Source organism: Nymphalis io, chromosome 20, assembly GCF_905147045.1.
Source record: "Nymphalis io chromosome 20, ilAglIoxx1.1, whole genome shotgun sequence".
Classification (NCBI taxonomy): domain Eukaryota; kingdom Metazoa; phylum Arthropoda; class Insecta; order Lepidoptera; family Nymphalidae; genus Nymphalis; species Nymphalis io.
Window position 1 is genome coordinate 11,084,032 of NC_065907.1, and position 23,849 is coordinate 11,107,880.

At 34.0% G+C, this 23,849-nt stretch overlaps 2 protein-coding genes and 1 long non-coding RNA gene across 3 annotated transcripts; 2 read left to right on the forward strand and 1 right to left on the reverse strand.

Moving 5' to 3' along the window:
• Window positions 1-3,554: 3,554 nt before the first annotated feature.
• LOC126776460 (uncharacterized) lies at window positions 3,555-6,393 on the reverse strand. The gene is made up of 3 exons (XR_007669953.1): window positions 6,370-6,393; window positions 3,786-3,887; window positions 3,555-3,696 (listed from the first exon to the last, which is right to left on the reverse strand). It is a non-coding gene; the product is annotated as an uncharacterized LOC126776460 (long non-coding RNA).
• A 463-nt stretch (window positions 6,394-6,856) lies between these two features.
• LOC126776417 (uncharacterized) lies at window positions 6,857-13,896 on the forward strand. The gene is made up of 3 exons (XM_050498927.1): window positions 6,857-7,024; window positions 13,045-13,146; window positions 13,228-13,896. Exons 1-3 carry the CDS (start codon window positions 6,881-6,883, stop codon window positions 13,579-13,581), a joined length of 600 nt encoding a protein of 199 aa, XP_050354884.1. The 5' UTR covers window positions 6,857-6,880; the 3' UTR covers window positions 13,582-13,896.
• A 1,544-nt stretch (window positions 13,897-15,440) lies between these two features.
• On the forward strand, window positions 15,441-16,954 carry LOC126776420 (uncharacterized). The gene is made up of 2 exons (XM_050498931.1): window positions 15,441-16,084; window positions 16,321-16,954. The coding sequence occupies exons 1-2, from the start codon at window positions 15,674-15,676 to the stop codon at window positions 16,495-16,497; spliced, it is 588 nt and encodes a 195-aa protein (XP_050354888.1). The 5' UTR covers window positions 15,441-15,673; the 3' UTR covers window positions 16,498-16,954.
• Window positions 16,955-23,849: the final 6,895 nt, after the last annotated feature.

Consider the following 23,849-nt stretch of genomic DNA (forward strand, 5'->3'; position numbering starts at 1 on the left):
GTTTCGTATTTTATTTGAAATATATACGATACGTATTTGCTATTTGTAAAATACTTTACTGTTAAGTTTTACCAACATTACCAGTTTAATTTCATATAAAATTAGCTAAAGGCATATTAGCTCAAAATAATAATTATGACAAACAAAAACAACGAACGCAACAAGTGAGGTTAGTATTGCAAATACCACGACTGACTTAGAAACGTTTCAATACTTAAAAGATAAGGGCACAAATCTGGCAATATTAAACAGTTACCCAACAATAAAAAATGTGTTTTTAAATATGATGATGCCATGATTGCCAAGCTTAACATCAGTAGAAAGACTTTTTCATATGGTGGCATGATAGTGCGACCACACAGGAGAAAGATGCCTGACATTGTTTTTTAACAACTTGTTCTATTAAAATCATTAATAAAAAAGTAAATTAAATTCAACATAAAGTATTTAATCGATAAAGCATTTTAAAAAAAAAACCTATTTTGCATAGTGAATACAAACCATAAGTAAATATATGCGTCTAAGCAAGCATATAAAAGTTAGAATTCATTAGAAACTTCCCGAAACAAATTTCGAGCCCTGAGATAACAAACAGCTCGACCAACTCTTTTTTTTTAAGAATGATAGATTCTGTGTCGCAAGCGTTACCTCAAAGTAATATATAATTAGTAAATTTTTAACACCTCGATTATTTAAATTAATATCAAAACATAAATATATCATAATGCAATTAAAGTAAAAGGCACTCAATTTCATGTCGTGAGACGAGTAGTTAAATTGTCGTTAAAAATCAAATGAAAGTTAAAAATATTTAGGTAAATAATAGCTATATGATGTAAGAACTAACGGTGTCATACGTACAAAGCATGAGAGTTTAAGAGGCGGGGTTGACGGTGTCGAGGCCGCGGGGTGAAGGCCCTGCCCGAGCCCGTATTGTTGAAATAAGCGCTCGCCTGCTCACAGCTTCCCAGATGGATGCTGTGATGTGTTACAAGAAAAGCAGCCTCGTTTTAGGATAACTTAAAATTATTCTTGCCTTGGTTGACGTTAAACATCCTTATCTGATTGTATATTGTGTTCAGCAAAACTAATAAGATATAATAAAATAAGCGTTTATGTTGGACCATACTATTTTTTATTAATTTTATTAGATAAAAAAAAATATTAAAAGTCAACTCTAGCGGTACAATGGTTTTCAATGAATATTCAAATCCTAATATAACGTTATTTCCCTAATTAGCCTCGCGCGATTTCGCAACGCCTTAACATTCTCAGAACAAAGTAATTCTTAAACGTTATTATTTTTGACCTCCGTTATAGAATATACATGTAAATAATTATAAGTAAATTAAGTACTTTACAGACAGTATTTTACAAAATATAAAATCTAGTTAATAATCAATCAAATTAATATCAAAATCAAAATGATTATCAAATACGAATTTGAGTGTCTTATTTAAATACACACAAATTTTGTTTAAAATTGAAAAAGATATTACGTACAGCCCTTAAGATACGAGTAGATACATGTTAGCCTTGTTTTCACTAAACGCATTTAAAAGTACGTTAACTTAGCAAATAACTATATAATCATAACAAGCAATACAAACTATCTGGTAATTTAATGTCTAAAGTTGCCTAGTTTTGCAGCCTGGTGTAATTATGGTGAGCTGGAATACATTAATATCTAATTTCGTCAAGCCTTTTGAAACGGCAAATAAACGTTTTTACAAAGAAAAGACTTTAACGAGTTCACTGGAAGCAATTAATGAAACGGTAACTTTATAGATTCTAGTGAGAATTCATTTTATTGTTTTTAGATGACCTTTCATTTGAAGAAACGAGATTGAAAGAATCCACTCACAAGTCGTTTCAGGAAGTTTCGCTTTTTTATAAATATAAAGTAAACATGAATGCATAGACTATTATATAACAATGGCTGATGTATTTCAGAGTTGTATCGTGAGATACGAAGATGTTAGTTACGTCAAAGGTGCAAGTGACGAAATTATCATCTATATCGCTGGTTCTGTTCGTTGACCCACAGTCCACTATCACATTACTCTCTCTCTTCCTGGTGTTATAGCAGAGGCCGGGGACTACTTTCTTAACCTAGATTTGTCTAGGCTTCAGTTTGTTCCTTGCTTTTGTTAATATCGCCTTCTGACTGGTTGTCAATGCACTTTCTACCTATGACGAAACTGAATCGGTCCGATTAACTTTATTAAGGTTATTATAAAAAAATAATCGCAAATACCTAATAAAATAATTCTATATCGATATATGACTTCATAATATATTAATATTATAATGTCAAAACGAAGAAAGCAAGTTAACATTAATTGAATAGTAATCTCAATCAGTTGTAATGTTCTGTTCTATGATGAAAGTTTTTCTTCTCATTCCGTCAAAAGGGCTCCTCCTGATTTCGCAGGGATAATGTTAAAGTTATACGATGTCTTTGAAAATAGTGAACTATTAATAATAATTATAATACAATCACTATCGAGCCGAGTAATCAATCCGCTCGTACTATATAGCAAATAAATTTATTTAAATTTATTTCTTACTTTTAATTTTTTTTTAAATAAAATGTTCATATGACTTACCTGTACAATAATATTCCGCTTATATGTTACCAAACTAGATATTTGGAAGATTTATAAATCTTACATACAAAATGCTATATATAAATATAATATATAAATTGTTTGTCGCTCCATTTGTTAAATATTTATTGTTGCACTAAAACTTACATCATAAGTTTTGTTTTTTTTTTTAATTTCAATTTCACTCAGAAACTATAATACAAATTCTGTATTCAACTTTCATATTAATTTATTTTATAGTTTTTGCACGAACATATGCTGTACAGAATGTTGCATATTTTTAGATATAGTTTAACGTACCGATGTTAATTGCTGTTCTAAGTTGTTAAGTAACGAACACCAAAACTGTAACATATACATTAAAAAAATGTAAGATTTAAGTAGATCTCTAAAATGTCTACAAAAAGCCAACGATACCATATTTCGGAAACAACGTAAAGCTTTGGTCGTTGGGCGATAGGATTATATTGTGATTGTTTATAACGATTAGATGTATTTTTATTAGTAAAACATATTTTTTTTGGTAAAAATTAGTAAATGTTAAGTTTTTTGCTCATACGTCTGAGTAGAATCGATTTCGATTTGTAAAATGATGATTTAAATGTGCAAGTAAGATTCAAACTTGATTATATTTTTTAAACTTGTTAAATTTGACTGTTACATTTTGATATTAGTTTTGCTAAATGATAACAAGTAATGATATAAATTATCATTTACTTTATGACCGTAATTAATAATGCAGGTAATAATTACAGCGAAAATCATAAGCTAATTACTTTCCTATATAGGTAATTAAAATATTGTACGAGAATATTATTTATTTAATTATATTTTTTGTTACAAATATTTGTATTGTAAAATACGTAAGAGTTGTAACATGCGACGTACCATAGTAATAGCCTGTTACAGTCCCACAGCTGGGCAAACGCCACCGATTCTGTTAAGATGTCTTGGAGCTTAATCCACCACTATATGGCTTGGTGGAATTAATGTATGAACTGCTTTAACGGACAACCGGTTTCCTAAAGACTCCTTACATTTTTTTGAAACATCTTCTCTATTAAGGGACAGTTGATATTATCTTCCTCTGAAATAAATATTATTAGTATGGTTATATATATAAATGATTTATATGTATATTATAACATAATATATAAATAATGAAGTATTATTTACGTGTATTTTGACGTTCACTTCATGCTACGGTTCTTACGAATGTTTCCTTTTCCTCTGCAAGCCCGCGGCCTTCGCGATGAATAGATACGATGAACCTGCAACCTTGTGAAGCGTCGACATTTAGTCGTTCGTTTAACTACACTTGTACAGAAACAATCATCAAAATTATAGCAGATGTAGATATTTCACTGATCTTTAAACGGTAACTTTGTGAATGACAATAAAAATAGGATGATTAATTTTAATAATATTCTAATATTTTCATAGTTGAAAAATAGACGCCCACGATTTCGTACGTAAGTTCTGCGACTGTAGATTTGCTTATTGGGGTATACATTTGTCGTTGCTTTACATTTATAGGATCTGAAGTTATTACGCGCTTAGTACCGCGTATGCACTGCGATACTGGTACCGGAACACGGTGGCGTGAGGCTTTGTTGTTTGCGGAAAATTACGGACGCAAAGGATATCATAGCGATGGCCTAACTGATACATATGTTGTGAATGCTAAATTGGAATTAAAATACTAAAATAGAAATTTTAATTTTAAATAATTATATAAATTTATGAATTCAAAATAATAAAATCGTTTTGGGCAAGATGAACTTGTACGGATGTGGCTCAGTGGGGCAGACGGTTGCGTCGCCTAAGCGGCCGGTTGCTTCACGCGCTCTGTTAGAGTCGGGATACAAGCGCCTCCGAGGCAAAGGTCAATACATGCGTTACTAAAAAAAGTTAAGTACTTATGTTATATAGAACGGTTTCAAATATTTTGAAACGAATCTGATAATTTGATATACACATTATTAAGAAAAAATAATACAGTGATTGATACTTAAGGCTAACAAAGTTATATTACGAGTTACAACAGAAAATGCTAGCTATGTTTTAATTCATGAAGCAGTTTTTTTGTTCATAATATTAGTTTTGTAGTTATCCTCGACATTCAGTCCAAGCGTTTTTATAATATATTTAGTTAATAAATATAATTTCTGCCGACGTCATTTATCTAATTAAAGCATTAACGTTTATTAAATTGATATTTCATAATCACATGTGTAACGTATGAAATCGCAGCACACACAACATTAATTAGCTTCTTTGAATACGTTATGATGTAAAAAATAAGCTCGACACGCTTTATTGCTCAATTAATGCGACGGAATTATGTGTTTATATTAAAAGCATTTTTTGTGTTCTTTAGGATATACTATTATGTTCATATTATAGTTTGTTTTCTAAATCAATTCGACATTAGCTTCTAGTGTAAGCATCAAAATGTCAAATACTTCAATAGACCGGCTATGTGTATAAATAAAATACTCAGTGAGATATGAGCGCGTACGAGGCGTGAAATAAAACTTAATCGTGTTACGTTCATGCAACGGAAGGTCGATAGTAATGCAGGTGGCTCCTGTTTTTTAACAAGTTTTTTTAAATATACGATTAAGATTTTCTAACTAATTGAAAAGTTAACTAACTCGTTAGCTTTAAAGTCAATCGGTTGTCAATGCCTCGACAAAGAATAAACTAAGTTAGAAAAACATTTTATTTTAAATTATCATACTCGTAAACCTTTAGCTAAATATTGAAAAGGAAGCGTCACAGTGAATGCTCATTTTGCAATAGCTTTGTGACCTTATATGTCCAGTTTTATTTTCTGCCAATTGCCTCGCTTTATATTAGATGTGTACTTATGGTGTCATCATTATAAGAGTATTACTTCTTTATCTCCAAAGAATAGTTATTTTTTTTATATATAGCCACCACCACCACCAACGATCACCAACGCCCATAGACATTGGTATTCTAAGAAATGTCAACCATCGCTTATATATGCGCCACCAACTTTGGGAACTAAGATTTTATGTCCCTTGTGCCTGTAATTACACTGGCGTACTCATCCTTCAAATCGGAATACAACAATATCAAGTACTGCTGTTTTGCGGTAGAATATCTGATGAGTGGGTGGTACCTACCCAGATGAGCTTGCACAAAGCCCTACCACCAGTAAAGTTAGTTAACAAGTAATAGTCTAAAATTACTCAACTGATGTTAATTTATTCAAGTTACTACACCATATTATACTATAATAGTAAGAATTGACTTCTTAACCGACTTAAAAAAAGGAATAGGTTATATTCAAAGTAATATGTACTTCACATACCGTTCTAGCATTTTAAAGGGTCGGATCTCTTGTCGCTAAGCCCATTGATTGTACATATATCCACAATTCAATTAATTATATACATATAGAGCACTTACAATAAGCAAAGCTGCTAAGATAATATGATAATTATAAAATAACATATACTGTAATATATCACGATATGCATATTTATAATAACAGCGAATTATATAAGAGTTTCAAATACATACTCAAATCAAACTTATAATTAACGACAATACAAATACCACTTGTCCTATATTTGTCTGTATATGCAATCATACATATGTACATACATACATATTTAAGTCATCGAATAAACATATAAGAAGAAAATACGTGGTTCCTGCTGTACGATACTTAGGTCTAAATAATAAATTACAAAGTATTTCTCTTCGAAGAGCTGCCTGAACTTACCAAAGAATAAATGTAACTGATGAGTTCAATTATATTGGTATTATAATTCTACACGTTGATTAAATTAAATTTAAATCTTCTTATCGTACATTACTTTGTGCTCATTGCTACGCTAAAAGTAGAGAAATGGTTGAAAAAATAAAACCGACTTTAAAAATAACAGAAAATGCATTGAAAATTTAAGTGACTTTATAAATTGCAACATACATATACATAATGAGCTTATCTGAGAATAATGCAATTAATTACGCTTGAGTTCATTTACGTAATGACTACATGTTGAATAATTTGAAATTGTTATAAAAGAATGGTTGACATTAAAATTACCGTCGCTACCTTGGGGCGAATGTACATCCCGTGTTCTATCTTCGTTTGCCGGAGATTCAGTAGCTAGGTCGTGGGTTACATCAGCAACATCGGTGCAGCACACACGCAAGCACCGGCACGTCCCCTCCATGACGGCGTCGGCGCTGGCGGGCAGCGCTGCGGCCTCAGTGCTTGTCTCCTCGCCATGTCTGCCGCACGCCCGTTCGCTCTCTCGCTCGCCGCACTGCTCGCCGCGCTGCTCGTCGCGCAAGTCGCACTCGCCGCGCCCAACGCGCTCACACGCACGCGCCGACAACTCGCCGACGACAACACGTTGCAGCCCCTCGATGTGAGTATTGCACGGACAATCGAGCTTCAATTAGTATTTATTTTATTTTCGCCTAAAAGCATCTGATTTCCGATAATTCAGAGCAAACGATAGAATAAAGTTGATAGATCTTAGAATTTAAGAGTTTATTTTCATTTTTTGTACATATATTTTTTTTCATTTTCCTTTGAAAATAATTTACGTAATAAGAGTTTGCTCTAAATAGTTTCACTCTGATCTACTATTGGATTCGCCTCGACATTGGTGCGAGTTACTTATTGTATCGTTTGCCGTCTTGCCACGCAAGGAATACGAAATTTTAAGAAAGATTTCCTAAATTTTTAATTAGCTTTTTACATAACAAGATTCCCTCCATTGTGCATCGGAAGATAATGGGTTATTATATAATACTGATTACACGCAGTTACATGCTACGTAAGTTTGTGCTCCTCATCTGAATATAAAAACGCCTCATTACCGATGTCATAACTGACTTAATGTAACTGCATGGAATTAGATTAAATCTCATATAAAAAACAAACAAAGCACATTTGATGCAATGTGTATAGCGCAGTACTTGCAGTGTGTTTGACGCATGCGCAGCGCCGCACGTACTTCGCTCAGTGCACACTCAGTGGCCGCTGCTCGGCCGCAGCCAGCTGCTGGTGTGACGCAACAAACACACGACCGATCGATGACTGATGGCTGTTACAAAATAATACAATGAAAATATTCAATCATTACTTCTGCAATACTTTTTAAACAGCTCGTTTATAGTCTCTCATCGGTCAGAGGTTCATACTATTGCAGTCGATCGGTCATGTCATCTCATTCATCCCGCAAGTCACCGCAGCCTCCCGTCTCGCCACTAATTATAATCATTTTCTGTTCCTAATATTGCACATAACGTAACAGGAAATGTTAATTGTATCATATTATAACAAAAGAGTGACGTAAGAGAGAAGCACATCGCGCTTGGCTTCATCTAGATCTGTATATATTCGTATGCCGGCCGCTAAACTGCCTCCTAAGTTGATTTTGCAGTCCAGGCGCGTTTTTTAACTTATCTTATCAAGGTCTCTCGTTTTGAACACACACACACGCACACACACTCACACAAACACACACACACCGACTAAAATATCTTGTCAATGTAATTATTGTATTAATATATTTTTTCAAATGGTAATAAGATTAATATTTGTACTTTACATTCACATTGATATACGTTAAACCGGTCCAGTTGACGCATAATTCAGGTCAAAACTAGTGGTTATTGCATAATTAAAACAAGCCTTCATTATTATTATTAGCTATTACGTTTGTGTTAAGTTTTAGTCAGATAGAGTCGTAAGAGATCCTTCAGGTTATGTATGATACATAACTCGAAGGATCTCTTCGTAATTATTATATGTTTAATAATAATCGTAATTTATTTTTAGATAAGTTTTCTTTTGAATAATTGCTTGTACGTTGTTTGTACGACGAAATCACAAAAGAAACATTTATAAATGTTTTAATTACTGTTATTAGTAACCACGATTGATATTGGAGTCGTATAAAATTGTATTTGTTAATTTATTAAAGTAAAAGTTACAGCGTGTAATATCCCACAGCTCCGTATAGTTCTCCTCTCCTCGTGAGAAGAACGTTCTTGAGCTCATTCCAGCACGCTGCTCTAATTCCGGTTGATAGATTCACATAACAGTGGCAGAATATCATCGGACATGTGAAGATTTTCTGTGAATGTATTTGTTCATCGCCAATTGAATAAATTATAAATTTTATTTTTATTATAAACATAAAGTAAACAAATGAAAACTCGGCAGCGCTTGGATTTGAACTCGCAATCTTCGTTAAGACTCACGTGACTGAGCCACCTACCATGACGGTATTTGAATTTAATATTTTCACAAATATTTTGTTGAAAACTGGACACGTTACTCCTTAGTAAGCTTGCAGCATAATTTTAAAGTCAATATAATTTTTTTCAACAAAATATTTGAAAGGGCATCCATTTACAAACCTTCTGTCGCTAATTTTTATTAGTGATCGAAGTTATAACTCAAAATAGTAACGATATTCGTATTGTAGTTAATATGTAGTCGGACAACTATTGTGATTCCCTAGTGATTTTGGTTCATGACGGGAGATAGTCTTTTTATATGAATATGATATAATTGTGACAATAAATTTTGGCATATATAAATAAAGAGGCATGTCCATTTAAGAAAACATTGCGCCTGTTTGTTGAAATATGGTTTATGTTGACTAGGACTGACATGATATTGGAGAAAATAGTTTTGAAACGAACTTACTGTATATAAGATAGATAAATAATGTCGCATCTCTTAATATATCAATTCAAACCCATTTTTTTTATAAAATGTATAACTAAAGTTTCCATAATTAATATAGATGATATTATATAGATAGATAACTGAGTGGAAACTTTAAAGTATTGTAAGGTCTTAAAAAGTTAACGTAAGTCAGTATAGCTCGTAAAAGTCAATCGGATCAATATTGTATCCTAGAATCCCGACAGTATAACGAAGTTCTTTGTGATAATATTAGTGTTCGTATTTAGTGAACGTATTAGACGGAAATGTTAACCTTACACATATGCTTATGTCAAATGTTCAACTTGTAACGAAGTGTACAAAAAACCAAGGTAAACATGAAATCAGATCGACATTTATGATATGGAGTGTAGTGTATTCGTTAATTGGAGCAAATTATAATGAGATCGAATCGCTGTCGTCTTTCGCGCTGAGAACAAAGCGTGATCAAGTCGAGAGGTATACTTACATGTTGAACAGTCGCTCACAAGATTATGCCGCAAATCGAATGGAAGATGAACAATAGCTTGCATTGTGTTGTGTTGGGTAAATAAGAGAATATCTGGCCGGTTCAATGCGGAAACAATCGAAAGTGACGGTGGCCCAGCTCCCCTCTCACCGCGCTGGGCCCACGTTCGACTCCCAGGGTGCCGCCGGCGCTGATAAAGAGCTTATGAAAGTGCATTGAAAGGTTTTTGCAGGAGTTTCCCGCGCACTTGTGCAATTAATGCGAGCCAATACATGCAGTGTACTCGATACTGCAGGAGTTATATGTATTAATTACGCATTATGTGAATCATATGAGTTTCATATTAAAAGTAAAAAGTTATTTATATAACTTATGCTTACTTGTTTACAACGATCTATGTTAAACCGATAACTTAATTGATGATCATATTATGTAATATTCGGTTTACGCGAGCTAATTTAAAGATAAATCATAATTAAATAAGCTGAACATTCAATTCAGCCAATCACTACATGTAAATTAAAATGTCGGTCTGTTTGTGATCTCAGAATTTACTTTGAAATTGTCCAACCTCCTTATCAATAGACAGATTGATCGAGAAAGGTTCAGCTCTATATATATGTGTGAATGTTTTGTGCTGTGATGATAATTATCTCGCGCCTCCAGAGCACCTCCGCCGCATGCGTCGCAGAAATCGATAAAAGTTAAATGATACTGATGGATGGTTAAATTATTATTTTTGAAATTAATGTTATTATCAACTGAAAACTTAGCAACCCTGTCTTATTGGTCACACTAACAGAAAAGAAAGCATTTTAAGTGTATTTTAACAAGTGTAAACGTAATCCCATCAAAAACATAAATGTGAAATGAGAGCCAAGTTCAATATTATGATATATGCCTTGGTTCTTGAATTCAACGACAAAAGAAGTGTGATCTAAATGGGCGCCAAACTTAATGGTCAGTCCTGAAATTTATTTACACCAACATATTTTCTAACAACTTAAAATATCATTTCGTCTTATAACTTAGGATAATATATTAAAGCCTAAGGTCTGACTTGACTAGTTCTCATATTCTATAAGTGTTTCTTACTAATAAATCTGTTACTGAGACTCTCGATGGTGATAGACGCAGTAGACTACAGGATTGTAGTGTAAAAACTTAATTTATATTTTTCTCATAACAGACTAATAATTTAAAACCATCATGGAAAGTGTTCTTATTTTAACTTCCATACTTTATTCTTATCCTGTCGGCCAGTGCCAGTGTGAAGCTGACGCGGGTCGCTAGTTCATAATAAATTATAATTTATAACTTGTATATTAATAGAAAGCGTTTACAATAAATATGATCGATGCGTGTGTTCACCGATTACACATTGGTCACACGAAGTGATTATAGTAAAATTATCATTAATTCATAATGATCGAAATTAGTTTGATCGAAATAGAAAATAGACAAACTTTTAGACAACCGTCGTTACAGTTTTAATAACCGTGATATAATCTAAAAGTTAATACTATGAACTATTCGATTTTTTATTTTTCTATAATTTTTAAGGGTAAGCTTATGTCAGTTGTGATTCAAACAATTAACCAATCAACTTCATATTTGATATATATTATATTTGTTATTTAAAAAGTTATATTAAAGGTAATAGGAACTAAACATACAAAATACACTTGAAAATTTTCGAGAAAAAATTGTTCATTGCTTTTGTAAAATAGTCATTTCTTGTCAATACCCTAATGAGTTAATGTGATTGTCGACGCCCGCACGGCGCGAGAGGCGGGCGTCCTCGACCCGCGCCGACTGATCGTTGCACGGCGGGCTGCACATCGAGTGTTGTCGACTGCCATCTGCTGCAAGCTTACTATATTGCCGGGCGCTGGTGCACTTTTGCTTTCAGATAGAAAAATATTTATAATATATCAGTTTCATACAATTAAAACAATACATTTAAAAAATATTTACTAAATATAATTATTATATTATATATATTAAATATTTTATTTAATATGTAATTTAAATTAAAAAAAATAACCTATCAAGATGTGTTTCTTATTATTTGCTAAATTTTAATGATGACTACATTACTGACAAATACAAACATTATCATAACAATACCACGGCAAGACATCTCTCACGAGAATTTTTTTTATTATTGTAAATACGATAGCAACCCAAGGAAGAATACGGTGACCTTGCACGAATGTAGTACTTTCGACCTTCAGAAATGTTATAAAGATTGTATACATAAATAATATATCCTTTCTATAGTTGCAAAATATGTGAGTAGCTACGAAACATTACATTGTTGCGGTAAAACTAAAAGTGACGTCCGTGAGCCGGCGTGCAATACGAGTCGATACAACGCGAGGCGGTGCGTTGTATCGACGCGAGTGCTCGACATTGACACAAACCAACACATACGCAGTGCTTGCGTAACTTAGTATCGACCTCACATTAAAGCCCAAATATCGTTGCAAGTGCCGATCATATTTATACATGTTTAAGTTACACACTGGCCGATTACTCGGTCCGGCGACCTTCAAAGTAACATACGCGGCTTGCATGCCAAATACCGTCGTCCGTTTTGCTCCGCCCGACGTACCTATTCATACGACTATTGAATTAAAATTGCTATACGAAAATATTATGAATGTAAATTTTACAGATGGTAGGGCTTTGTACAAGCTCGTCTGGGTAGGTATCACCCACTCATCAGATATTGTACCGCAAAACGGCTGTACTTGGTACTGTTTTGTTGTTTGAAGGATGAGTGAGCTAGTGTAATTACAGGCACAAGGGACATAACATCTTAGTTCCTAAGGTTGGGGCTGCATGGCGATGTAAGCGATGGTTAACATTTCTTACAATGTCAATGTCTATGGGCGTTGGTGACCACCATTAGGTGGCCCATATGCTCGCCCGCTTACCTATAATACAAAATATTCTTTATTCAAGTAGACTTATAAAAGCATTTTTAAATCATTAAGTTATAGCATTGAATTAAATAAATCCTCTGAAATAAACCACTGAATGTGAAGTCTACCGATAAGAGCAAGAAAATTATTTTTTAAATAACATGCACGGAAAAATTATAAATTAGTATTTTTAAGAAAAATGGTGACGGTACTCTTTAGTGATGGTGGTGATGGTGTATGGTTTATGGTAGTGTGCGATGTGCAATGTAGTGCAGTGGGAGTGATGGGTGTGTGTGTGTGCAGGATGCGGCGAGCGACGACCAAGCACGCGAGAAACGAAAACTAGAGGGTGTCACTGAGGCCAAGTTCGGCATCAAGAACGCCGTCCTCGGCTTCGTTTTTGGAGTAAGTATATCGGGCTGTCGACTTGCAATTTAAATGAAACTGTAGGGGTATAGCTAGTAATGGTTGTATCGTCTGTTGTAGAAAATCAACTCTTTGATTGACTCGAAAACGCGGTTGGTTGAGTCATTCGACCGGCAGAATATTGAAATAAATAAGCAATATGGAATTGAGGCTCCTAAGGGCGGTGGGTTGGCCTCGCTCAGTGGAATCGTGGGACAAGTTATTGGACCCAAGCTGCAACTATTGGGACCCAAGATACAAGCCGTGACCGGACTCCTGGGAGGCGCGTCGGGCGGCGGAGGCGGCTCAGGTGGGGGCTCGGGACTGGGCTCCATCATTTCGCTGGTCACTTCCTTGTCGGGATCCTCTTCCGGTGGTGCCGCGGTCGGCGGCACTGTCGAGACCATTGACTCTTCTGAGGAGGACGACTCTTGATCGCTCTCCTATTCCTTTGTGACTCTGCTCCGTCATTGCGTGCCGCGTAAATCCATCATTCTTGCCGATGCTCCGCATGTTTCGTTTCGTGCAACCGCCTCATGTTTGTTGTTGTGGCGTGGTATGTAACAGTCGTAGCCCTGCTGGATACTTGCCAGACGCGCCGCAGACGCCGGAGCCGGGTCGCAACCCGCAGTGTACAGTCCCAGTTGCGCACGCGCTTCTAAACCCGCGCTCTCAGCGCACTGTATTTATATGTAAATAGAATTAGGTGAGTTATGGTGATTTATTAAATAATAATATAATATATGTTTTTTTAATACTTATTTGTTTCTCTGCACCGAACCCATCGTCTGCACGCACCGCTTTTATAATAGATACATATAGATTGTTACAACGATCAGACAGCCTAAGAAGATAGATAGAAGAGATTACTGCTCATCGGAGGAGTATTTATAATGTGCCTTATATAGTAATTGTTAGATAACAGGTGAACGCATGTCTTAATGTAGTGCATGTTTGTAGTTAACGATCGTTTGTAGCGACCGACCACCGACAATACAGATGAAGAACTCGTTGGCTGTATGTAATTATGTAAATTGTTGTAATATTAGTTGATGTCGATGTTTTGAAGAAAATAATAATTTGCCGCTTCGATTGTAAAATCAATAAAATAGTGTTTTCGGACTTTCAAGTTAAATGCTTTTTTTTCTTCGTATAAATCACTTTATCGATAAGTTCTATCTCGTCTGTCTCGTCTTTGTCTTGTGCCAGATGAAATAATTAGCCACGTATCGTACAACTTTTATAGAGTTATTTCACTATTTCTTAAAAGAAACTTACTCGTAGCTGTTCGAACCCTGTAGTAACCTTATAATATATAGAATATAATTAAAATATTTATTAAATTATAATATTTTAATTTAATTGAAATATTCAGGAAACTAAAATATATTCGCAAACAAAATTTAGTCTTTTCAATAAATAAATAATACAAGTATTTGTCAGGAGTATAATTAACCTCTTCATCGGGAATCACAAAAATGCTACTATTCTTGTCTTTTCGCGCGGCCATGATTTGTACAATAACTTTGTATATATAATTAATCAAGTAGTTTATCACATGTAAATATGAAACATTAAATTAAGTTTAATTATTAAGAAATTAAACGAACGTAGCCATTAGTTTCCGGGTTCGAAGCGAAGCACGCATAGCGCCTTCACGCATGAGTAGCCATTTGACACGATTTACACAGTTCCCGTATCGAGTCGCATTCCAAATATTACCAGAGCCATCGAACTAGTAACAGTGTGAGAATTTACACTTCGTCCTTAATTATATTCACAATTCAGTATAATACTTCAGGTTTGGTATTCAATTTCTTAATGCACGTGTTTTAGTTTGACATTTGGCATAGTGTTTACTGTCACCTTAAATTGTTTTAAAAACACTAGTTTCTTTAGCACGTTGTTGTGTCACTGCACTATAGGCGATGGAAGGTTGTAGGGCGCACTCCAGTGCCGCTGAGAGCATCGAACTGACTGTCCATCGCGATCGAGGTGTATAATATCACTGTGTACCTGAGAAATAAATTATTATTGCCATTCTATTATTTGTTTAATTTATACAAACGAACAAGAAAATTCCATTGAAGTGATAAATAAAACAAAAAATAAACCGTCATGGTGATCTCTTACGACCGCTGACGTAACGAGCTCGGGGAAGCGATTTATAATTACTCACCATCCATATCTTTTTTTTTTTTTTTATAGAATAGGAAGGTGGACGAGCATATCGGCCACCTGATGGTAAGTGGTCACCAAACGCCCTTAGACATTGGCATTATATATATTATATCTCATTTAGTTCGGTATTTAGTCAAGTTAGTCAAATAAAGGTGCATACAAATGGTAGCTTAGAAATAAGGAATTTCATCATTTAAATATAAATAAAAGAGGAATTTCCAACTTCACACAATATACTCACCCACACATTCAATTAAGACCATAAAGTTAAAACTGCGTATTGGAGAGACGGAATGCTGAGGGCGTTATTGCGTGGCATTCGCCTGCTTGTGTTGACTCGCGTCGTATGGCGCAGAATGGCGCTACGTGGAGGCTCCCGGCATACACGGCGAGCACGTCGCGCAGTCGGGTAGCCTCAAAGTCGTCGAACCGACGGCTCAACTCGCAGTTATCGGGCACACAGGGCAACCGAGGCACGAGGACCTCGTCGAGTATACGGTCCGGCCCAGCGTCGCTGGATATACGGAACAGCCCGAATTCTTCGGGTACACGCAACAGCTCGAGGGGGTCTCGGACCACTTCGGATACGTCGAGCGCGCTGAGCACGCGCGTGCTGCGCCAAGCCACGCCGAAGCCGACCGACGACATCCCGGTGTTCGATCGCAACAAAGTCAGCCTGGACTTCCCGGGGAGCCTGTTTGGACCATCCGTGTCGCTCCTCATCCGTACCACTAAAATCGTTGGTGATGTCATTCAGGTACTGTATTTGTAATATTATATACACAAAAACCTGTCTGTATTAACTAGTAATATTTTTTTCATATTAATCATGTTTTAGAGAGACCACTTACAGAAGACTGTTATGATAAGAAGATCAAATATAATAATTATTATATATTATAACTTTACAAAGATTTTGTTCTTAAAATCTTAATGATATATTCATTTATATAATATATTAATAATAAATTCTATTATTACACAATTTTTCAGAACTCGGCTGTGCGTTACCAATCTTTCCTGAGACTGTTCCGACCCCTGTTCCGTGGTCCCTTCGAAATTAAGGGCTTAGATCCTCCCACAACTACAACCACACGCAGGCCGACTACCACAACCACCACCACGCCGGCGCCGCCCTCGTCTGACAACGAGATTAGTCGGAGGCGATAACTGTTACAATATAAAATATAACTGTTAATAGAAAATTACAATTAGATTTAAATGTACACTGGTAAGCTAACCGTATGAGATATTCTTACATATACTTGCTACTGAAAAAAAATTGAGCTTATTTTAAATTTTATGTTATTTTTTATTTTGTGACACGTATATCGCTACGATAACACCTAATATTGCGCTAGCGCAATACTTAGAAAATCTCAAAATTAACATTAAGATGTAGCAATTACTTTTCGTATCTTAATATATTATTTTTTTAAATATATAATATTAAATACAGTGTTATTACTGTCTGAAAAGTTATTAAACACTGATTAGTATGATAAAACCTTTGAAGCTATACTTCCAACAATAATGTTAGCGTCTGAACTTAAAATATTATTTTACTTTTAATTTAAAAATCAATATCTGTAAATATTTCATACTTCATATCACCGCCTTGTTTCTGAAGTTCACGAGTTAAAATTGATTCAATGAAAAAGTAGTAAAAACACTAAAAAAACTTAGACTTAGTTTCGTAATTCATTGAGTACTGATTAGATAATAAAATACAAACAAAAACATTTGTGTCGTTCTTTGACCCTCCACTCCTCCTCTCTCCACTCCTGCAATAGTGTGTAAGTGAAATAATATGTACATGTATAAGTACCTCCTGAGAGAGATGTAAAGTTAAAATAGGTTTTGATGGTAGTAAAGTTAAATTAGGTTTAAAACCTAATTTAACTTATATATTGTTTGTAGTCGTTGAACTTTTAATTTATTCAGTTCTAGCTGTTGCTCGCGGCTTCGCTCGCGCTTAAGTATAAGTAAAGGATAAATGGTTGTTTTGAAGTCTGTGATTTTAAAGTAAGAAGCATGAAATGGTTCGAGTTAGAAAAAAGTAAGGTAAAGGAGATATTGTTATTAAGATATTGTGTATTTTGCATTTCGTTATTTGTACTCAGAAGTATGTGAATGATGTTTTTAGCGAATATGTACTGAAACAGAAGGTGGGCCAGGATAGCGAAAGAAGTGTTGGGTGGTTATAAACAATATTTATTTAAACAGGCAGAGTAACCACCCTGCTGAAGTTCAACAATAATTATGATCGTTCATTGTAAATACATCGCTTTTTATACAAAAGTTAAATCATTATAAGGTCGGTAGTTGTAAAAATCATATCACGAAGTTAAATAACATTAAAACAAAATTTATAATCAAATTAACTTCAATAAATATTAGGTTATTCTAAATTATATACGCGTTGGTCGTAGCGTTGAGTTTAACAGTACCGTTCTTACACTTCAAAACAAAACTAAAAAAAAAACCTGCCACCCGTTTGGGTGGAATTTCTGAATACTTTGAAATACATAAAAGTACATAGGTATATAAAGGTAAACACAAATAGTAAATTACAAGCAGATCTACTATTTTTTCATTACTATTTTTTTTAATTTTTATACTAACATTTCAACCCCAATTCTCCCATTTAGGGTTGAATTTCTAAAAACGGCGAAATACGTATGCATTTGTTTCTTCTCAGAATCTCTAAGATTAAATATCATTGTTCTTACATCAAAAATGATGGATTTCTCATACAAACTTTCAACGCCTATTTTACCCACTTAGGGAGTACATTTTCAAAACTCTGAAATACATATTTTTTTAATTGTAACCAGAAGCTTGTATGTGAAATTTCTAACTTTTAAAAATGACGAGTTTTTATACAATCGTTCATCCCTTATTTTAACCGTTCAGGGGTGGAATTATTCTTTAGTGGGTGTTTATATCATAAAATGTATGAAATGTCAAAATTTCAAGTTTCCCTGTGGTGGCTCTGCGTTGGTGAATCAGTAAGGAAGTCATTATATGTATAGATAACAACAAAAATACGTATGTTCTTATAACCTTTAACAGACTCAATTGATATTGATAAAATAAAGACTAAACGAAACCTTGAAATACTTCTTATTATAATTCAGTTATTTCTATTCATGATTTTTAGCCGTTTTAAAGATTAGCCTGAAAAAAACAGAGACAAAAATAAAAAAAAGATTGTTTTGGTTCTGGTAATTCGCAAATGGCCGACATACCTTTAAAAGAGGCAGTTATTTTGAAATCACACAGACATTTCAATTTTATTTATATGTATAGATTAAAGATTGAAAAAATAAGATTAAAAAAATTAAACTTTACTATATATGGTAAAAATATTTGTGATAATTGCGATACAGCCAAAATGAAAGAACAGAATCAGAACAAAAAAAGTTCTTTAAAACAAAATAATGTTAACATTTAACAGATTTATGAATTCATTATTATTTCCTCATTTATTAAATGTTGACTGTGCAAATAGTAAAACAAGTATACATACATACATACATACATACAAGTATACATACAAATTAAATAAAACTACGACTATCGTGGGAATAAAGTAAATAGAGAAAAAATAACAAATAATAAATATTATGTAATAATGAATGAATATAATGAAGATAATAATGAATAATTTTTCTTTTGGAAACAGTATTATGAAAGCAAATGAAGCTGCAAATGATGCTTATGAAAGCAAAGCGGTATTAGAGGTCCAGTCTGTCTTAAGCGTCAGATGCCTCATGGTGAAGGAGGAAGTTGCCAGGTTATCACCAAGAGATCGATATTATCAAAATCACGAACCGGCAAGAAACTCAGTATTACTCTTTTTCATCATTCGAAAATATACATATAACCAAATATACATACATTATTTTAAACAGATTTTATTGTAAAAAAATAATATAAATACTAAATATTATTATACCTTGTTTCGATAAGTCGTTTGAGGGTGAAAATTTATTTTTAAGAATAAATTATTTATGTATTATTGGTCTTTAGTCTTTGTTTTTACACCAATATACTATTAACGTATTAATTGTCATCAAGTTAACTGACATAGACCTTGCTCACACGCAGCCTTTAGGCGGACTGTCAAATTAAATCTTATTTTTTTTCAACTTTTCGATAATAGCCTCAAATAATTCCTTATGTACATAAGGAATATTGTCATATATTTTTTGAACACAAGGAAGCCATAAGGCATATAAATGCTATTTATACAAAAGGAATAATTCAATTTATATCTTTGTTTTATACAAATAATGCATTACGTACTTTTTGTACACAATGAATAAGGTCTTAAAAAATATTTGTATCATATCTTTATTTTTGTCGAATTTTACGTATTATACTTTGTGTACATAAGGAATACTGCATTACATACTTTATGTACGCAATTAATAACCGTTATGTACTTTTTGTACATTAGGAATATTCCCTTATTTACTATCTGTACATAAGTAAAAAAGCCGAGATGGCCCAGTGGTAAGAACGCGTGAATCTTAACCGATGATCGTGGGTTCAAACCCGGGCTGGCACCACTGAATTTTCATGTGCTTAATTTGTGGTTATAATTCATCTCGTGACGGTGGAGGAAAAGATTGTGAGGAAACCTGCAGATATCTAATTTTACTGAAATTCTGCCACATGCATTGGAGCAGCGTGGTAGAATAAGCTCCAAACCTTCTCCTTAAAAAAGGGAGAGGAGGCCTTAGCCCAGCAGTGGGATATTTACAGGCTGTTACTGTATACATAAGTAATAATACGTTATAAACTTTAAGTATGTAAAGAATAATGCTGTTGCGATGTGATTAAAAATTAAAACTCATATCACATTTATTGCAAATCAAACTCGTTATTTTATTTTCTCAATTTTTAATACGTTTCATCTTAATTCTTTTTTGACACACTTTTTTTTTTGTTTTTTATCCGTCACATTCTCGATTCTAAATTTAAATAAAAATAAAAATCAACATAAAAAGGAGGTTACATTCTAAACATACCGCCTTAAATAATATAAACAACTTATTTGTGGCACGTTTAGTTAAACCAGATTTGGTTTTGATAGTAACCACGCGCGTTATATTGTCTTTACCGGGATGTTTCGTTATAACTCGTCCCAACATCCATTTTGAAGGAGGTAAATTTTGATCTTTTATCAAAACAATATCATTTATCTCTGGTTCTTTTATATGAGAGCCCCATTTGTGTCTTTGGTTTAAAGTTACTAAATATTCCTCAGACCATTTTCGCCAAAAATCATTTACTATTTTTTGTGTAAATTTGCACCTACGCAAACCTGAAATATTCTGAAATAAATAATTTTCGTCTGGAATAACTATTAATGGCTCGCCAACGAGAAAATGACCTGGTCAACGGTAAAGGATCATTAGGATTATCACTTAAGTATGACAAGGGACGTGAATTTAAACATGCTTCAACTTGTGACAAAACCGTTGACAACTCTTCGAATGTAAGCACAGAACAACCGATTACTCTTTTTAAATGATTTTTTACTGATCGAACTCCCGCCTCCCATAAACCACCGAAATTAGGTGCGTACGGAGGAATAAAATGCCATAATGTACCTTCATTAATTAACAACCGACTGACTTCTTCCGGTAATTGAGCTTTACCTTTTGCATACATATTTTTAAGTTCCTTATTTGCTCGTATAAAGTTTGTGCCATTATCGCTGTAAAGTTCCTTACAATGACCTCTTCTTGATATGAACTTCTTGATATTGACGAGCCGTTTGGCGTGGTTAGTAGGTACCTGCCTTTCACGCCGAAGGTTGTGGGCTCGATTCCCACCCAGGACAGACATTTGTGTGCATGAACATGTCTGTTTGTCCTGAGACTGGGTGTAATTATCTATTTAAGTATGTATTTACAAAAGAAAAGTAGTATATGTAGTGTATCATATACAACTATATAGTATATGTTGTCTGGTTTCCATGGCACAAGCTCTGCTTAATTTGGAATCAGATAGCCGTGTGTGAATAAAGTCCCAGGATATTATATTATAACCTTCGAAACGAAGCAATAAAAGCTTGACCTGTCAGATCAGAAACGGCTTCTAGATGAATAGCCTTAGTGGACAAGCAGATAAACAAACAAACATATCCTTTATACGTTTTAGTGCCTCTTCCTGGCGAGAACTGGTCGAGTTCTAGCTTCTGGTAATTATATAAAAATAAATGATTAGTATTTTGTCTAGAGTATCTAAGACAAGTCACACAATTTCTATAGCACTTCTGCATTTGATCTCTCGCCCGTATAATCCAATATTTTGATCGTAACACATTTAACATTAATTGTGGACCTCCATGAAGTGTTTTAATATGAGCACCCAATATTATTAACTTACTCAGATGACACTCACTAGGCAGAAAAATAGGATGTTTAATATCAAATATTACATGAGCTTGTTGAATTCGTCCACTTACTCTTAAAATTCCGTTCTCATCAATGAAAGGACTAAGAATGTAAAGTTGACTGTTTTTTGTGACACTACCTGTAGATTTCAATAAATTTATTTCTTTAGCGAAATAAGACTTCTGTGTTTCTCGTACAAATATCTTTAAAACTTCATTAGTTACATTAACTGTAATTCTTCTATTTAATGTTATTCTTTGTTCGTCAGGTAAATTTAAATTTAATATTTTCCTACAATAAGATAATACTCTTAAAGCACTGTGTAAATTTGAAAATCTAGTCCATATAAAATCTTCGTGAGGCTTCTGTAACTGTAAAAGTTTTAACTCTCCTTGTTTCTTCGTTAGTATCAAAATGATGATTTCTACTTATTCTATAATTATCCTCTTGAAGAATAAAATCTGGATCACTCCACCATAACTTATGTTTTATTAAATCTGCTGTTGTCATACCTTGTGAAGCACAATCAACTGGATTATTATTTGTCTCAATGTGATGCCACTGTTCATGATCTAACATAGTTAGAACCTCTGATACCCTGTTACTGACGAATGTCACCCAGCGATTTGGCTCACCGTTCAACCAGGCTAGTACAATTGTGGAATCAGACCAAGCAAATAATTTCTCTTTAGCTATATTTAAGATCTGTGATACTTCAAAAATTAACTTCGTAGCTAATAAAGCTGCACATAACTCCAATCTGGGAATTGAAATTTCTTTTTCAATTGGTGCTACTTTCGTTTTAGCAGTAACTAAGTATACATTAATAGTACCATCAGTAGACTCCACCTTCATATATACAGCTGCAGCATACGCAGAATGTGAGGCATCTGCAAATACGTGTAATTCAATAGCATCATTGCTGCTAGTGTTCAACCATCTGGGAATAGAGATATTCGTTATATTAATTAGATCTCTTCGAAATTGATTCCACTCATTTAGTAACTCGGTCGTTAAATGCTCATCCCAACTCAAACCAGACTTCCATAATTTTTGTATAAATAATTTAACTCTTACTGTAATAGGCGCAATCCATCCGAATGAATCGTATAATCTAGCTATATGAGATAAAACTTTTCTTTTTGTAATTTCATTATCTTCTTTAGGTAAATTCATTGTAAAAACAAATTCATCACGAGTCTTATTCCAACAAATTCCTAAAATTTTAACAGTGTCATTTTCTTTAAAAACTACTGCGTTATCTGTGGATTGAACATCTTCTTTAATATATTTTAATAATTCGTTACTGTTGCTACACCATTTTTGTAATGTAAATCCTCCTCGCTTCATCAGCTTAGTCATCTGTTCAAAAATATTTATAGCTCCCTCATTATCATTACACCCTGTAAGCAAATCGTCCACGTAGAAATAATTTAAAGTAATATCAGATGCAAAGCAATATTTCTCACGTTCATCCTTAGCTAACTGATGAAGTGACTTGACAGCCAAATATGGAGCACATGCCATACCAAACGTCAGTCTCAGTAGCCTGTAATGTCGTGTAGGTTCATTTGTATCAAATCGCCAAAATATTCTTTGAAAATCTTATCTCGATCATTTACTAAAACCTGACGATACATTTGAACTAAGTCTGCTACGATACAAATTTTATGACATCTCCATCTCATAAGAATATGACGCAAATCTTGTTGTAGTTTTGGACCAACTTGTGTTGTGACTTGGGTTGTGACTTTGAATTTGTGGACTAGTCCCGAAGTAAAGGGTCCACGTTTCGGCACCGTATGTAATGGCAGGTAAGACGCATTGGTTGAAGACTTTCGTCTTCAAACATTGCGGTATAGACGAGGACCTAGGTAGGTATATTCACTAACAACTTCAAGAGGTTTCTCCTCGACGTATATCGGTCCCGGTACGACATGCCTATTGAACATGACCTTGGTCTTGTCCAATTTTATACCGAGACCGACACACCGGGGAGACTCGCCTAGGCTACGCAATAATTCGGTGAGTTGTTCCAGCGACTCTGCTATGTTGACGATATCGTCGGCAAATCGAAGGTGTGAGATGTACTCGCCGTTTACATTGACT

Excerpts from the sequence above, each read along its gene's own strand:
- LOC126776417 (XM_050498927.1), top strand. The coding sequence starts at position 6,881 with ATGTCTGCCGCACGCCCGTTCGCTCTCTCGCTCGCCGCACTGCTCGCC. Across the intron at positions 7,025-13,044 it reads ACACGTTGCAGCCCCTCGAT|GATGCGGCGAGCGACGACCA; the intron begins GTGAGTATTGCA and ends GTGTGTGTGCAG. Across the intron at positions 13,147-13,227 it reads TCCTCGGCTTCGTTTTTGGA|AAAATCAACTCTTTGATTGA; the intron begins GTAAGTATATCG and ends CGTCTGTTGTAG.
- LOC126776420 (XM_050498931.1), top strand. The coding sequence starts at position 15,674 with ATGGCGCAGAATGGCGCTACGTGGAGGCTCCCGGCATACACGGCGAGC. Across the intron at positions 16,085-16,320 it reads TCGTTGGTGATGTCATTCAG|AACTCGGCTGTGCGTTACCA; the intron begins GTACTGTATTTG and ends ACAATTTTTCAG.